Here is a 17,280-nt window from a genome sequence, read left to right as displayed (position 1 = left end):
CAGAATGGAGTTTTTATCATCTGCACATAAGGCAGTAAGTTTGTAAGTAGAGTAACTAATTATTTATTACCTTGTTATGTACATTACATAATCTCTTTTCTGCTGTGAAATCATATCCCTGAGCAGTAAAGGAAACTCAACAATAAATCTTGCTTGTTAAATTGACTAACCCATTAGATTTAAATAATAATTTTGTTTTGTTGTGTAGAAAAGAAAAGTGGCAGAGATCAGGTCCTTTTATAAGCATTGCTATCAGTGTGTTTATATTGGTGTTTCTGAAGTGTTTTTTCTTACACTTCAAGCTCTTAAAAAAAAAAAACCCAGTGAACAATATGCCTACCAAGAAATGAAGGCAATATTTGCAGCTGCAACTTTTGTCAAACACGTTAGTGCCAATTAATGCAGGGTGATACTAATTGTAACCATGCGCTACCACATGCCTTTTTTTCTTGAATTTCTTTTGTCTATGTGAACTTGATTTAAACTCGGGATTTCAAAAGCGAGTCAATAACAGATGGTTAATCAATTCCAACACCCTGTGCTGTACAAGGGAAATGGCAATTGTTGAATTAAAAATATCTTTCCACAAACACTTTCCTTGGTATCTGCAGGCACATTGTAATATAGTTTTTACAATAAAATATTAACAAACAGAACAAAAGGAAAAACTATGTAACACTTTAAAGACTAACAAGATGGTTTAATAGGTGATGAGCTTTCATGGGCCAGACCCACTTCCCCAGATCATATTCTGGAAGAGAATTGGCATGACCCCATATAGCAATATATGTGACCATATATACCAATTCATGCCAATTCTCTTCCAGAATATGATCTGAGGAAGTGGGTGTGGCCCATGAAAGCTCATCACCTGTTAAACCATCTTGTTAGTCTTTAAAGTGTTACATAGTTTTTCCTTTTGTTTTAGCAAGATCAGACTAACACGGCTACCTCTCTATTACTATTCAACAAATAGAACAGACATTCTGAGAAATAGTAATATCTGATTAGGACCAATCTCCTCTTATTTCCCACCTCATGTACAGTAAAAAACCATTAAGTCAATATGCTCATATAAATTCAGATTTATTTCTGTGTGTGAAAAGCCTGAACGTTATCATAACTAAGAAAAAACAAACCATCGGATTAAACTTCATGGCATCTGCAGAAATTCTTAAGGTAAAAAGACAGAGTGAGAGCACACAAGCACATATGTGGGTGTGGAACAGAAAAAGTGTGGGAAAAATAGAAGATAGATTTTCCTATGGAATCATTAAAATAGCTCTTCTCTTTATAACCCTACTTCAGGACATTCCCCTTTGAGAGAGCTTGCAGTCTCCTTTTGTTTAGCTGAGCGAGAACTGGACTATTACTTAAAACCAAGCAAACACCATATTGCATGTCAAATTTTCAAACATGGATGGCTAAGTGAGTTGATCCTGCAAAACTTGCCTGTGTGTTAAGTGATTGCTCAACACTAAGGTGAGGTGGGGGAAGGTGCAGGGTCTGCATAGGAAACTGAGTGGAGAGGAGTAGACATTTAAACCTAAAATGGCCCAGTGTTTGGAACTTGAGCAGCCCTATCACACAGTGCATCTCTGATTGTTTTACAACGTGGCTGCCTTGGTCCCCAGAATCCCAGCACCTGATGGGGGACCAAAGAATGGTTTTAACACCAAAAAAAGACAACAGAGGAGGGGAACTAAGAGGTGGCAGAAGTCATTATGCATCCAGAGATCAGGTAAAAGGAGGGGCACAACTTGGACAGTGGTTGAAGACCTCGTTTCTTTTTGTGAGACAATTCAATTTTCCATAGGTTACATTAATGGTATAATGCAGAGATAAGTCTGTCCAAACAGGATCCTATTTAATGCATGAAGATGAGGAGAGAGTATAGTCTTCTAATTCTGGTTTGGTTGGGAAGCAGTGGTATTCTTTCCACATGGTAGAACTTTTAAGAGTTTAAAGGCCAGTTTTTAACACCATGGTGAAGGTTTTACACTCAACGGGTTTTTGTACAGATAGTGCTGGCACAAATTAATATCTATGCTTGCAAACTGGATCCTAACCATTTAAACCAGTGGATTTCAAATCATGATCTGCAAGGCCACCAAAACATTGCTGGAATAATGGTAGGAATGATTTATTGAGAATGGAACTGATTAATAAAAGGATAGCTCTCTTCTGCAAAGTATTCTTCCAATTGAAATATTTGGAGAACCGTTGTTTTTATAAGAAAACTTGAAGTGCATATCTGGTCTGTAAAGTCACTATGGAAAATAGCATTTTCTTACTGAAGAGCTCAATGCCCTGTGTTTCTTCAGAATTCTCTAAATTTACTGATACATATATTTTTATCATCTTTCAAATGCAGTGAGCTGGTTTGTATTTTGACTTGTGTATCATTAACAGAACAGTTAGCTACATTCAGATTTAGACTCCTTATTGCCAATTATACATGGGCCAGAAAGTACCTGGCTTGACTAGTATATTCCATGCTGAGTTTTCAGTTCTGGCAATTAGGGGAAGAAAATCTGCTCTTGTAAAGTGAACACATTCAATATGGAATTAACTACGAGGCAATAAATTCAGAACCAACTACATAATGCTGTTTTACAAAGTCGTTTTTCAGGATATAAACACACTTTAAAGAGTAATGGATTTTTTTAAAATCTCAATTTCAATTAAAAGAGAGAACTTAACAAAGGGTCCCTAAACTTAATGGATATAGATAACACCGGTAATGTATTTAAAATCCCAAACCACCCTACTTTGTTTCATGAAAAGATGTTTTTACAAATGCTCTAACTGGGTGTCTTTGTTTTATCTATTGGCTTAATTTGGGTCCAAATCCTTTTTGTAACAAACTAGATTGTGGGTCCCCAAAGTATTTTCCACAGTGCACTTGCTGGTGTGTTCCACAAAAATCTATTAGGTCCCATAGAGCTGGAAATGAGCAGAGCCTGCAGCCAAACTGTGTTAAAGGGAGCTAAAATTCAGTTGTTTTTGTGCATTGATTTGTCATGTAAGACAGTGCTGCAGTTACCAAAGGAATGTTATGTGATGGCATATGTGAGGAAAAGTGGTCCAGCTGATCATATGGAAAGTGAGGTGTCCACAAGACACATTGATATATGGTCCACAATATGACCATAATTGTGTCCCCAGACAACAAAAGAATAGAACACACATCTCATGTCATATGTTACTCTAAATCTTTAGTATAAAAGCAGCAATCATGTACTATGGTTAAAGCTGTTTGAGTACAATGTCTGAAGAGGCTGATACAATCCTGAATTGGATTCAAGTATGTGGATGAACTCCTTCAAAATACAAACCTTTACAAGCTCCATGACGAGATACAACTCAGTTGGCATGTCCATCTCCTCAATCAGAAGAACAATATTGGGATGTTTGACTCTTCTTAAAATAGATACCTCATTCTGGATCATGTGCTCCTGCCACAAAACGAAAATCTTAAATGAATACAGATGAGTGAGAAAACTATTCCTCCCTCTCCACCTCCAGATTGTACCATGGCAAGTTCAGAGGCACTTGAGACTTTCAAAAAAGTTCCAAAGAATTGAGGAAAAATCACAAACATTGTTTTAGATCAGTGTTTCTCAAAGTGGCCCATGGACCTGCTTTGAGAAAATTGCTAACAGGCCTTTCCAGTCTTTTTTTTTTTTTTTTTTTTTAGGGGAAGAGGGGAGAGGGAGGAAAAGGAAATTTTATATACAAAGGGAGAACTAGAAGCAATCTAGTTCTATGGAGAGAGGAGCGCGGTTACAGGCGTCTGCAGCCTGAGGCGGTGAAGAGGAACTGGCGGGGGGCCGGACCGCGTGACAGAAAGAGCACGAAAGCTGCGAGCCTGCGGCACATGCGTGGTTCGGCTAGACACTGCTAATGATAAGTCTCCATCTGCGGCGCCGGGGCAAGCCCAGCACCCATAGTGGAGCACCCGCGGGGATATCCCCGAAGAAGAACCTGGGTCATACAAACTGCAGTCAAAGGGAGCCACCCTAAGTAAACAAATTGGAGCAGGCAAGTAGCAGCTCTCTCAGAGTGGTCCACAAACCACTTTAAGAAACACTGTTTTAGGCAATGTAGAAAGTGTCTGGCAAAAGCATCACTGTGAAGACTGAATCAAAGTCAGAAAAGAGAACACAGAAACGTGAAATGTGGAAAGAGAAAATTCCGTTACTGAAGCTTCTTGAAAAAATTTCTAATGCAAAATATATTTTGAGCAGTTAAAAATATGGTTCTATTTTCCCAAAAAACATTAGGTAAAGAATTATAAAACCAAGCAGCAATTCAGTTAGTATAATAGTTGCTGTATACAATTATTGCTACTATTTTGCTATTTTTATAGCATTTAGCACTCTGGGAGCTAAATGCTTTAATGACAGTAGTTAACACACACACACACAGGTAAGTCAAATGCTGAGCCAAGTAAATGCATCTTGCATTGTACTCTGCATGCTGCTAGACTTGTGGTCTCATGGTCTGGCATGGGCAGAAATTTCCAAAGGCAATTGCCCTCAATTGCAAAAATTCTGCCATTAGCCAGAGTTTAAACACCAAGAACTTTCCAACCTGATCTTAGATGTCAAAACAGGATGTCAATCTCACAGAAAAAATGTTTTGTTGGTAACATTCATAATCCTTATTTGCTCTCATACTTACTTTTCCTCTACATTTGCTTTTTTTAATGATTTTCAGAGCATATTCTCTACCAGTTGACCTGAGAAAAGATGAAAGAAAAATTATACTTTTAATTGCAATGAATGTTTCCCAATGGATTTTGTATTTGTTCTTCAAACACATAACTGCGGAGATGAAAAGGAATATCATCTGAATATTCTGAAAGGATGTGGAAAGCACATGGTAGACCTACCATGTTTAAGGACAGTGATTTTAACAGGATAAAATCTGGGACAACAATGGCTCTGGGGATACAATTTCTTTGTACTGATGATAGCAATAGAGCAAGATAATTTTTATAAAAAAAAGCACATCTGATAGGATTTTAGGACTCAACTTCTTAGGAGCAGGAACAGTGCCTTGTTTTTTTTAAAATGTTTGGATAGCATTAGGAATAAAACAAAATCTTCTACCACTTATAATATGGATACTTATTTCAAATGGGTGATATGGAATCATCAGCTTTATTAGACAAACGAAAGACACTAACATCCTTTTCTTATGTCTTTTACAACTCTGATGCAGAGGTCCTCTGAAAAGACAGAACATGGAATTCCATTCACACAGTTCCAATAACACTTGAATGAAATGGAGAATGAGCAATTCGGTGAACTCTTATAGAAGTACCTTTATTTTATAATAATATCCAAATTGGGCAGTTACTTTAGAATACTAGTGGTTAACAAAAGAAAAAAAATCTGCACCAGATATGCACATGGCAATTGTTCTGTTCTTCATGAAATGATATAAAGTTAAATTGAGATGCCATGTGTAATGCCAATTAAGGATCCACAGTCTAGAAATTGGTAGGTATTAATGAGTCATGCACCAAAAATATTATTTTAGGGAAATGATTGGACACTTTAATCACCATATTGAAGTATGCAGGTAAATATCTGTAACAGCATAATATCAGAACATTAATTTTAGGATTCATAAAGGCCACATCTGGAAGGGACCATTGTTATCATTGTCTGACCTCCTATAGAACACAAGTCAAAGAATTTCTCCAAAATATTTCATTTTTATGCACCCCAGGACTGGATTAGTTCTTTTGGCCAAAACATCTCAGTGAGATTTTGTGTTCAGCTGATTATAAACCTTGGACTCCAGAGTTCGTAATGGGAATGTGTAGAAAAAAGAAAAATGTGACAAATACTATATCATGTTCAGATTCCAAAGTCAGCAGGGCTCCAAAGAAAGATACAAATTAGGATACAAATTAAGAGAGTTTCCAAAGCAGATATGCTGAATGATCATCTCTTCAAAACTACAGCATTGCTGTTCAAAGCTTAATTTAAAAAAAACAAAGAAGCACCCTGACATCTATGGTTTCCCCACTAGAGGGCTTCATGCTACAGTTCTGAGAAATGGGCCATTCTTCATCCTGAGGTGGCCTTCATGTGGATGCACTTATTGAGAAGACACATGCAAAGGTGAGACGGGACAGACAGTTACAGCATCATTGTTAGTTTTTTAGGTGGGTGGGTGGGCGGGCATCAGAAATTTACGTGCTTGGGACTAAAATTCAAGCAAAACGTATTCCTCTTCAAAGCTATTGAACCAGACTTAGTTGTCCCAGGAAAGCTTCTTTTCTTTCACAAAAAACAATTTTAATGGCTTTTGTTTTCTGCATAAGACTACACTCTCGAAAACACTAGGAATATTTAATAGCATGGAAATTCAGATTTATCCAAAATATCATATGTTAGAAATTAACTTGTCTGAAAACATACTGCCAGACAAACTGCATACATGATACAGCAAATATGTAATAAGCAGACAACAACTCTGACTGTTCTTTGATTTGGGAATTATACATTTGTAAAAAGAAAATAAAAGCCAGGATATACTACCAACAGGTCATATTTATAGAACTGTCACTTCTGTTAAAGTTTCCTACACCAAATAAGGGCCAAAGGCTGCATTTCTTCTTCTCACTAAGCTTTTACAAAATCCAATGGGAGTTTGGGTATCAAAGGAACCCAGGATCAGGGTCATGATTTTTTGTAATGAATACACACACACACTCATACACTCCCCACTGGTGCACCCACACCATGTATGTGGAGGAGATATGCATGTGATAAGTTACACACAAAATAAATACTGTTCAAAATGTCATAATGAAGGCCCAGGAAGAGTAAGATTCCATTTTAGCCAGGTGACAGGCTTTTTCTAATAGATCAAAAAGTCATAATTTTGAGGTCCAATGCAGTGCCCGACACAGGAATTTTATGCCAGTGGAAAGAGGAAATTTCCTTAACTCCTTAATGTCCAGCATTCACTCCTGGTCATCCAAGGTTGAGATATTAGACTAAGTTATCATAGAATCATAGAATACTAGGACTGAAAGGGACCTTGAGAGGTCATTGAGTCCAGTCCCCTGCCCCCATGGCAGGACCAAATACTGTCTAGACCATCCCTGATAGACATTTATCTAACCTACTCTTAAATAACTCCGGAGATGGGGATTCCACAACCTCCCTGAGCAATTTATTCCAGTATTTGACTACCCTGACAGTTAGGAACTTTTTCCTAATGTCCAACCTAAACCTCCCTTGCTGCAGTTTAAGCCCAGTTTAAGTTATGCTTTTCTATGTCTAGAAATGCTATTTTAGGTCTTTTTTGGATGCATTTTACATTTATTAGTTTAATGTTTCTGTTTCTCTGAACTCATGCTCATGGCAACCAAGTCAGTTTTACAGGAGGAAGGATACACAGAACAGTTCTATTACATTGTGGTTTGACACTCAAAAATATTCCTCACTTGCCTGCACATGTTGCTTGTGTTAAAGTATACATTCTTTTGGGATAATCTGCATAACCAGACTACAAAATCCTGTATTCCCTCAATAGTCACACTACAGGGCATTCTATATAGACTATGGGTTCCAAACTGGGGGGATGCTCCCAGGGGAGGGGGAAGTGAAGAAATTCCGGGGAGGGGGGCATGAGGCAACCCAGCCCCCACCCCCTTCTATCAACCCCCCCCCCCCCCCCCCCCCGCTATTTTTGTTTTTCGGCCCCGGTCAGTTCTTTTTTGTTGTTGTTGTTGAACAAGTTTTGCTGCTATTGGGGGGAGAGGGGACATGAGGGTTTCGCAAAAATCAAAAAGGGGGAGTGATGCCGAAAAGTTTGGAAACCACTGATATAGACAGTATCTCATATCTTTAAAGATAAATTGGAAGTGGAAGCACTATTTCTGGGTGTAGTGAGACCTTACAGTTAGTTCGGTCAGTGTACGCCTACACTGTAGCGCTATTTCAGGATACTTCCGCTATTCCAAAATAACTGACTCTTGACAGCGTGCCTGTTATTTTGAAATATCTTTCAAAGTAATGGACGCGCTATTCTGAGGTCCCTGTAAATCTCGTTCCACGAGGATTAATGGACTTTTCAGAATAGCAGTTTATTTCAAATTTGGCACTGTATAGACAGTGGCAAATTATGAAATAAGCTATTTCAAAATACACTCAAAATAACCTACACAATTAGTGTAGCTCACATTGTGTGATTTATTTTGAGCTAAGGATGCAGACACATGTTCAGTCTTGTACCATTTTCCTCTCAACTTCAGTAACACGTGAAAAGCCTAACATTGCTTGGGTAAACGTGTAACTGGAGGCAGGGAAGTCTCTCTGAATTTCACAGTATTATTTTGATGCATAATCCTCCAGCTTGCCTAAGATAGTATTTCTTTCATTTTAGACTTGCCCTTTTCTCCAGTCTCACTATCAGACTTTTTTCTCCTCCCCTTTTCTTTCACCTTATACTATTTTCTTGTATATAGCTTCATAAGCACCCTTTTCAACTTGGCTTTTTTCCCTTCCCCTGCGGGTTTACATTTTTCAGCTCAGGGTTCCTATGAATGGCCACTTTTAACTCTGGAGTTTAATCTAAAAGATCTTTTGTGTCATCATCGTAACCTCTCTCAAAGGCAGCTATAAAGGTGCCACAATAGACTTGGCCATGTACCATTTGATCCCTGAGCCAGTAAAAGGACGCTCAGTTCTTCCAGACTTCCACAACAACTGTAAGTTTGGTATACCAGAGACAATTCAATCTGAATGCAAGACTGGAATCAGTTTCTTTCTTGGGAGACTAGTTGGCATCCACACTATTCTTGATCTAGTCTTTGTGGCCGGCTTCAACGTTTCATGCTGAAATATTTAGATTTGCTTCTGAAACCATCCCAGAGTTTTCTGTAAACTGCTCCTCATTAAGATGTAGTGGCAGTGGATGTGAACTCCCATGAGCAGATATAGACAGGTCTGTTTACCGCATACATCTCTTTCTCTGGCTCTTTTTTGGCCATTCTCTGCACTGCCATCATCAAAAAACAGAAGCTTCATAGTAATCGCTATTGTGGACATCACCTCCACCCTCTGTTTCTTTTATACCACACTCTCTGGTTTTAGGAATGCCACCATTAGTCACTGGAACTTTACAGAAGACATCTCTCCCCACTTTTCAGTGGAGATGTGGTAGCACAGCCTGCTTCAAGGTTTAGAAGTGCAGACGTCAAACTTTCTCCTCTTGTACATATGTTTCAGTCAGTCTCTCATCCTTTATTCCTTTCCCCTTGTCCGTTGGGATATGATTGACACCACGTTGTAGGACAAAGCAGGAAGAGCACAGAGGCCCATGTTTTATTAAGAATAATCTGGAAGTGATGCTAGTGATAGAAATGTAGCCGTGTTAGTCTGGGGTAGTTGAAGCAAAATGCAGGACAATATAGCACTTTAAAGACTAACAAGATGGTTTATTAGATGATGAGCTTTCGTGGGCCAGACCCACTTCCTCAGATCAAATAGTGGAAGAAAGTAGTCACAACCATATATACCAAAGGATAGAATTCTATCCTTTGGTATATATGGTTGTGACTACTTTCTTCCACTATTTGATCTGAGGAAGTGGGTCTGGCCCACGAAAGCTCATCATCTAATAAACCATCTTGTTAGTCTTTAAAGTGCTATATTGTCCTGCATTTTGGAAGTGATGCTGACAGTCAGCACTAGTTCATGGCAGTAAGATCTAAAATTAGTTTCAGGGCCTTACAGTGCCATGTGCAACAAAGTAAACATGCATATGTAATTTTTCCTCTATTTGCACAGAATGCCCGCAGAAGAAAACATGAACATCACATATGCTGGAGCTTTGAATCCTGTTCATGCCTGTTCTAACCAGTCGAAAAGGAAAGATGGAAGAGTAAATTGCAAGAAAACAATGTCCAATATTTTATTTTAGAACACTGAGAGACCTGGTCAACTTGTGCTGAGCACAGGAGAGGAAAAATTATATAACCTACCTCTTCCCCAAAGCATTAAAGTTACAGATTGTCTCTTGGAACTGCTGTTTTTTCACAACACAGATTATTAGACTAGTTTTTCCACTGCTTACATCTGGCACTGAGATATTACCTTATTCCACAGGCCCCAGAGTCTGCAAAAAAATCTGCTGCTGGAAGAGCATTACATTAATGATTACTTTTACAGTAATAAGCAAATAATCTCTCACCTTTCTATACACTCCTTTACAATTGCAAAATTTCCATCTCCTATAGTCCTTCCAACTTTATATCTTTCTGCTATTGATGCTGGAACCTGGAAGCCTTCCTCCAACACTTCTGAAAAAATCATTAGTGCATTTTTATTGGTAGAAAAGGAAATGCAGATGTTGCACATAACATGTGCTTTTGGTCCAATGGAAACCATTCAGAATCAATATCTCATTTAGTATATAGCAAAACCATGTTGCTGACATTGTATATACTCAATAGGTTTTGCACAGATCAAATGATGAAAAATAAAACCTAGACTCAGACATGCAAGGTTTATACAACTTGCAGTATATTCACAGTGTAAAAGTGAAATTGTATTTTTTAAATATGAAAGGGCCATTGTGGTCTGCACAAGTGTACCTGAGCCCTTTGATAAGGGTTGGAATTGCTTGACATAGTATGATTCAATATATGTACCAAAAAATCTAACACTCAAGCAGTTATTTTATTACATCCTGTAAAATGAGACATCCATAAAATTCCTCATGTGTTAAGTGCTATTTTTCCCTCAATATTAAATATTTAGTTTTTAAACAAATGTTCTCAATTATATCACCTTCATATGCAACCTGGGCACCAGATGTTTAGGTAAAATTGCGTTACACACTGCCTACACACAGAAAAAGTTTGTTTCTGTTACTTTAGTGCCTATTAAGGCCCCATTTTTTCTTTAAATACAATTTGAAATAGTAGTTTACCAATGCTTACTAATGCTTCCAAAAGCTGTGACTATGGATGTCAATCTACACCAACTAGCTCTGGACCACATAAATATAGTGGGTATATATTAATATCTAAAAAAGACTTTTAAAACAGTGACTCTTAAATTTGCATTCTTTAAGGCCCTACATTTTAGTTGCATTTCAAAGAACAAAATTCAAAGTGTGTAGGATTTTTCCAGTTTGGGGTTATGTTTGAAATGTGACTTATGTGCAACTGGTACACAGAAAATGGTATAATCATATGCATGTATGCTGGAATGATAAGCATCAGAGTACAAGCTACCCTCAGCCTCTATATCATAATCCACAGGTGGGCAAAATCAGGCCAGGGAGCCAAATCTGGCCTGCCAATCTTTTCTCTCCAGCCCGCCCAGCTGACAATCAGAGTCAGCAGCATGTGTTCAGCTGCCCCTCCCCACACCTTGCTCCATCCTGTAACCAAGTTGCTCCCAGGATTCTCCTGTTAGCTGTGCAGAGTGGTGGTGGGGAGGGGAGAGAGGAAAAGATGGAATAGCAAGCTGAAGTTAGGGTGTCCCTCTGCCCCTGTACTCCATATCTTCAGAGAAGGTGAGAGAGGGTGGGGACACACAGCGAAGCTGCTCCATTCTGAAGTGTGGATGGTAAGTGACTCAGGGGAATGCAGAACTGTGGAGGGTGGAGACAATAAAAAACTAGACAGATTTCCTTTAAAAAGACAGCGTGGTTTCTCTCAGAAACGTACCCAGCAGCAGTCAGTGCACTATCACACACAGCCAGTCTGTGTCACACTGTATCTGTGCCACACACAATCTCATACACACTCAATCTGTGTCACAAAGTCTCTCTCTTACACCTAAGGTCTCTCTCTCTCTCCCCCTTTCTCTCTCAGCTCCACCCTGTAGCTCAAGACCCTGCCCTTTGGAGAGGACCAGAGTTGGCCTACAACCAGGTATCAAAATTCATGAAGTACCCCCTGAGAAAATTATTGCCCACCCCGTCTTCATCGTTGGCATGCAGTGAAGGTGTTCACCTGACCAGGGTTGTCATTTTTCTGCTAATGCCCAATGCAATTCCTCTTGCTTCTTAAAACAATAGTTACATGTGCATGGAACACTCTGTATATGGAGCTACTGAGACTGATTAATTTCAGGTGGACTGTGGTCATTTTGTTAAAGATCCTGATTATTTCTTTTTATGCTTTTTAATCACAGAAAGGCTGGAGCCGGGTATTTGCGATACTTTCAAAAATAATTTTATAGATTAAAGGGATAGTCAGTATGAGATATTGTTTTGCATACAACTGCCCTTTCCTTGCCAATTTTATTTTATAATCAAATGTTAAATTAATTTACATCATATCAAAAACCTCATCCTATTCCACATTTAACTCATGTCAGCATCCAGCACACGGAGGTGTATCTGAACTGTTGTGTCTATGCTGGATTCTAAACACCTTGAAACATGGAACAGGCCTCCGTCTGTGAAATGTTAAGCATATTACTGATATATATGAAATGAAAGGCAGGAAATATGTCACATCTCCAACAAGAATGATGACCTTGCAGAATGTTCTTGTATTGTGGGAATTCAGTGTACATGAACAACTGCCAATTATAGGTTCCTACCACCCCCTCTTCAGCAGATAGGTGAGTGAACTTCGCTAGTTCTTAAGAGTTTGGAACTTCTGTCAGAGTTAAATTCCTCTCATCCTATAACTACCTCATTAAAAAAAAACCTTAAAATAAGAATTATTCTCAAAGTTATTCTATTTAAGAGTAATATTTGACCAGTTGGCCCTGCATTTATTATCATTCCTTGTAATACTTCATTTTAATAAGCCCCCTTGGTTCCTTTTATTTTTCAGCTTTTAGAGGGTATTCCTGTAATTTTCAGAATGCATTACATCACAATAAAACAATGAAAACAATGCAAAGTACTCATGGGGGAGTGCTTGTAAGTAAAATGAGTATGTCAAATAACAATCCATAATAATAAACCACCATCCTCTTTACATCACCATCTAAATATTTTATAAACCCATTTTAAAAAACAGATGGGCCATTAAAGTGGCTGTTGAACCTTCTCTACAATTCAGCCACTTTAATCCCTGATGTTTCTGTGACATTTTGGGTAAAATCCTCAACCTACTGAAGTCAATGGCACTGTTTTCAACAGGGCCAGTATTTTGTAGTTTCAATGAATATCCAGTTTGACTTTCTTCACACTTTGTTTCTCCACACAAAGGGACTGCAAATAATTCACAAGAATTCTAAAATCTGAGCAGACAAAACTGAGCTAATCTAAACCATTTCTGTTTGAACCCGATTAATGCCAATGAGAAAATTGTTCAACTAGATTTACTATTGTTGAGTTACTGGTGGCCTTTCAAAATCTTCCAGACTCTACTGCTTCTCAGAGCTGTTCTGGAATCTGTGGAATCAGTACATAGCAGGCAGTGGACCTGAAATGCTTGAATAATGCTATTCAGAATGCAGGACAAACTTTACGCAAGCACAGAATCCATGATTTAACCAGTCTGGTAAACCTAGTAACCCACTAATGGTTAAGTCAATCAACTCTGCAACTCCTCACTCTCCAGCATGAATAGCAACTAGTTTCCTGCATAGCTGCTGAGCTATTGTTGTTTTGAAACTTCCACAAACCTTCTCCCATCAAAACAGTCTCTTTTACCTTCTCCAGGTCCATCATTTTCATCCATGGAGCTGCAAACTTTGGTGGATGCTAATGAGGTAGAGGAGCCACTGTGTTGGGAGCTCTGGAAATGGAGAGAGACAAATGAAGACAGAAATGATTGTTAAAGTGCACTTGTATCTCTGTACATCTTTACTGTCCCAGAGGGGAGTTCAAAATTTTGCATGGAGATCATCCATTCACCCCGGAAAAAGAGCCTATAGGATGTTTATGAAAATTTAGATTTTTTTGCTCATCTAATTCTCTTTATGCCCCTTCTTACTGCTGACTTCCCAATTTACTTCGTGCTATTCAACTTTTACCCCTTTCCACTGAAAAACCAATTTAGAAAAGGTTCCACATCCAGTATACATTTTTATGGATGAACTGAGAGAAGTCACCAAACGGGGGGTACCCTCTTGGAAGGAAGTTTTACCAACACCAAAAGAGAAACCTCTTATTCTATGCTGCATCTCTCTTACTAATAATTAAATAATGTCCCAGGCAGAGAAATCCCATCTGCAAGTCTAGAGCTTAGAATGTGCCTTCAGGGTTCTTCCATCCTGAAGTTTCCTTCTTGCTGCAAACTCAAAAAATCTACATGTATAACAACGCTTTAAACTTAAAGCAGTTTTAATCAAATTATGAAAACCCTGTGGTAATACTATCTTGTGTTTATCAAGCACTTTTCATGCAGAAAGATCCCAAAGTGATGCACTGTTTTTAATTTGCCTCCAAATTACCTATTATAATGAGTGAGATTATACATCATATAATTTACATTATAATCTACTGGAGTAGGGCCTGGATCATATCAATCTTGGGAGCTCCGGAAATGCAGAACTGTTAACAGTCAATGAATACATTATGCAAATTTAACCAGAAAAACAAACTATTTAGAGGAATCATTTAATCCACCAATGAAGTAAGTAGAACTTTAGGGAAGAACATAACTGTTTGGGACAGGATATGAAGAACCATATGTCTCCAATTGAAACTTCAGTGCGGTACTGAACTAGACAGGATGCAGCTATCAGAGTTATAATCTGTACTGAGTTTATTTGTATTTACATACTGAATTTAATTTCTTTCACACTAAATTGAGATCAGCAGATACAGCAACTCATTTGGCCTATTTTTCTTAAAATAATTCTTGTGATTTGCATATCCCATGCCTAATAGTTTGTCTTCTTTTCCTTTTAGTCATCACAAACTCATTTTCATCCATGTGATCACTTTCTTTCTGTTTTGACCAGGATTAAAACTTCACTCATCATTTTAGATTACATTTACTTTATTGCCCCTTAATGACAAAGTGTGCACAGACTAACCTCATACTGTTCACTGAGGCAATACTCCCGTTGCTACAGGTTTAGGACAAGCGTTAACTATCTCTGTTTAACCTCTGCTACATCTTACAGTGAAAACTTACCTCAAACATTTGCAAATGACAGTGTAGATGGATAAGAAGTAACAAGCATACAGCTTAACTCCATGAATTCTCAAGGTAGGAGAAGATATTCCATGTGTATAGCACAGAATGTTGATATCAAGTAAAATTTTTGTTTTACATGACTACTGGAAGAACGTATAGAAAATATCTTTCACTATTTTTCTTGTGCTTCTCTTAGCTCTCCTATGACAGCACTTCCAAATTATTGCTTCTGCCTTTCCATTGTATTTTTCTTAAGGGTCCTATCATTTAAATATGTTCAGTACATGATGTATATGCCATCATGAAATGATCTTTAAAAATCCTGAAGTGTTATAACCCAAATTATTCTAGCATTAGTATTTTGACAAATTACCACATGGTTACTGCATACAGACTTTGCATTTTAAATGTGGGATGAATCTTATAGCAGATGGTACCTCAAACACTACTGACTATACACCACGGCATTTTCTTTAGCATTGGATTATCTCTTCAGACTACTGACCCTACAGCTCTCAGTTCTAGAGTGTAAAGGGGAGAGAGAGTAAAGTGTAGACATTACTTTGTGGACAGATTTTCTCAACCCGTATGCCTAACTTTAGTCTCATTCATACAAGGGCACCTGATTTTTCAGAGGTGCTGAGCTCCCACTGGGATTTGTAAGTGCTCATTTCTAAAAATCAGACCAAATCATTTACATATATTCCTTAACTTTAATCACATATACTCCCGATTGATGGATTTGAGATTAGGGATGTGATTGTTTAGCTAAATAGGGGGTCATTTTAGGGTGCCTCAATATGGATTTAAGAACCTAACTATAGGAAGAAATGAGAATTTTGGTTTCTCTTAATTTTAGCAGAAAACAGCTTTAATGAGAGACTATTTTAAGGCCTCCATCTCTCTTATAGACATCATATTTAGATCAACACATGTAAGCCAGAAAACTCAGTACTACTTACGCATAACTGACAGAAGTGAGAGTTGTGTGCATGAAACAAGTCGGTATAGACTAAGTTTAAAAAGAAGGGAGTATTAATGAATGATTTCTAACATTACCCGGCCCCAGAAATCATGATGGAAACATGTCCTTTACGTTACAATTAAGGAAGCCCTCCAAGTTTATTAAGCAGATTTTTATAAACAACATTAATAAAGTCCAGGAGTTGCACATGTCTATGTTTGCAGTCATCACACACACAGTCTCATCTGATAATGTTACAAAAGGTTAGAAGGCAGAAGTAACACAAGCAGCTTGACTTTTATTGTGTATTTCTGTTCTCTGGAATCAGATAAAGTGATTTATTTATTTGATTTGTAAGCTAGGAAACTCCAAGTTAATTTAGACTTGAATTCGCTCATTTTTCTAGCCTAACAGAAAGCCCTTTGGGTCCCATTCCCTTGAGGGGCTTAGTGTTTCTTCCAGTTGGTTTGCTAATTCTGATGCAGTTGTTTGTTCAACATACAGTAACCCTCACAGCTGTAAGTCCCATTAGGGTTATTACAGGGGGAGGAGGGAAACCTGTGTAAGAGCAAAGTATTTTCAAACAGACTCTAATGCAATTAGCTCTTAATTTTAAGAGATCTTGAGGAACATGAAATGTCATTAACTTTAAACTGTTTTAACAGGGACCAGTTGCACAGGTTCCTGGCACCTGGCTGCTTTTATGACATACCTACATAAAAGTAATGGCATGAAAAGATCAGGTCTTTGGTGTAGGTATTTCAGATCCTATTCAGGTTCACATAACAGATGGCCAACACACCACACTTCTTATTAATGTGAATAGGAAGATTAGCACTATCAAGTTTCAAACATGCCCTACTGAGAGATTGATTCTGCAACTGTTTTGTAAATATTTAAAGGTGTACCTAAACTGCCATTGTTCAAATTCAAGCACAAGAATGTGGCAAAATATTACATAAATCTGAGGATTCCCCTCTCCGTGCATACACCTTCTTCCAAAACTCATCTTCTTGCCATCAACACCACCCCCAACACAACAGAGGGAATTATTTTGGTGGACTGTTTTTTCCATTTATGAAAAAAACCCATAGCAAGTATATCTAGAAAGCAGGTTAATGCATATCAAATTCCCAAATCTTGAAAATTGAACATTGGATTACATTTTCCAAACTTATCAGAATCTTTATTGGCACATATGGAAACTACAAAGTCTTTTGAC

At 38.0% G+C, this 17,280-nt stretch overlaps 1 protein-coding gene across 3 annotated transcripts in view; it reads right to left on the bottom strand.

The window, feature by feature from the left end:
- DCLK1 (doublecortin like kinase 1) overlaps positions 1-17,280 on the bottom strand; it is a 310,171-nt gene that overhangs the window by 43,199 nt on the left and 249,692 nt on the right. For all 3 annotated transcript variants that reach the window (XM_075919170.1, XM_075919169.1, XM_006134224.4), the window contains 4 exons: positions 13,660-13,744; positions 10,225-10,333; positions 4,687-4,744; positions 3,339-3,458 (listed from right to left, as the gene is read on the bottom strand). In XM_075919170.1, coding sequence (XP_075775285.1) covers positions 3,339-3,458; positions 4,687-4,744; positions 10,225-10,333; positions 13,660-13,744 — 372 coding nt within the window. The remainder of the gene's footprint in view (positions 1-3,338; positions 3,459-4,686; positions 4,745-10,224; positions 10,334-13,659; positions 13,745-17,280) is intronic.

Source organism: Pelodiscus sinensis, chromosome 1 (genome assembly GCF_049634645.1).
Source record: "Pelodiscus sinensis isolate JC-2024 chromosome 1, ASM4963464v1, whole genome shotgun sequence".
Lineage (NCBI taxonomy): Eukaryota > Metazoa > Chordata > Testudines > Trionychidae > Pelodiscus > Pelodiscus sinensis.
The sequence above is the reverse complement of the archived record's forward strand: the minus strand, read 5'-3'. Positions and strand labels throughout refer to the sequence as shown.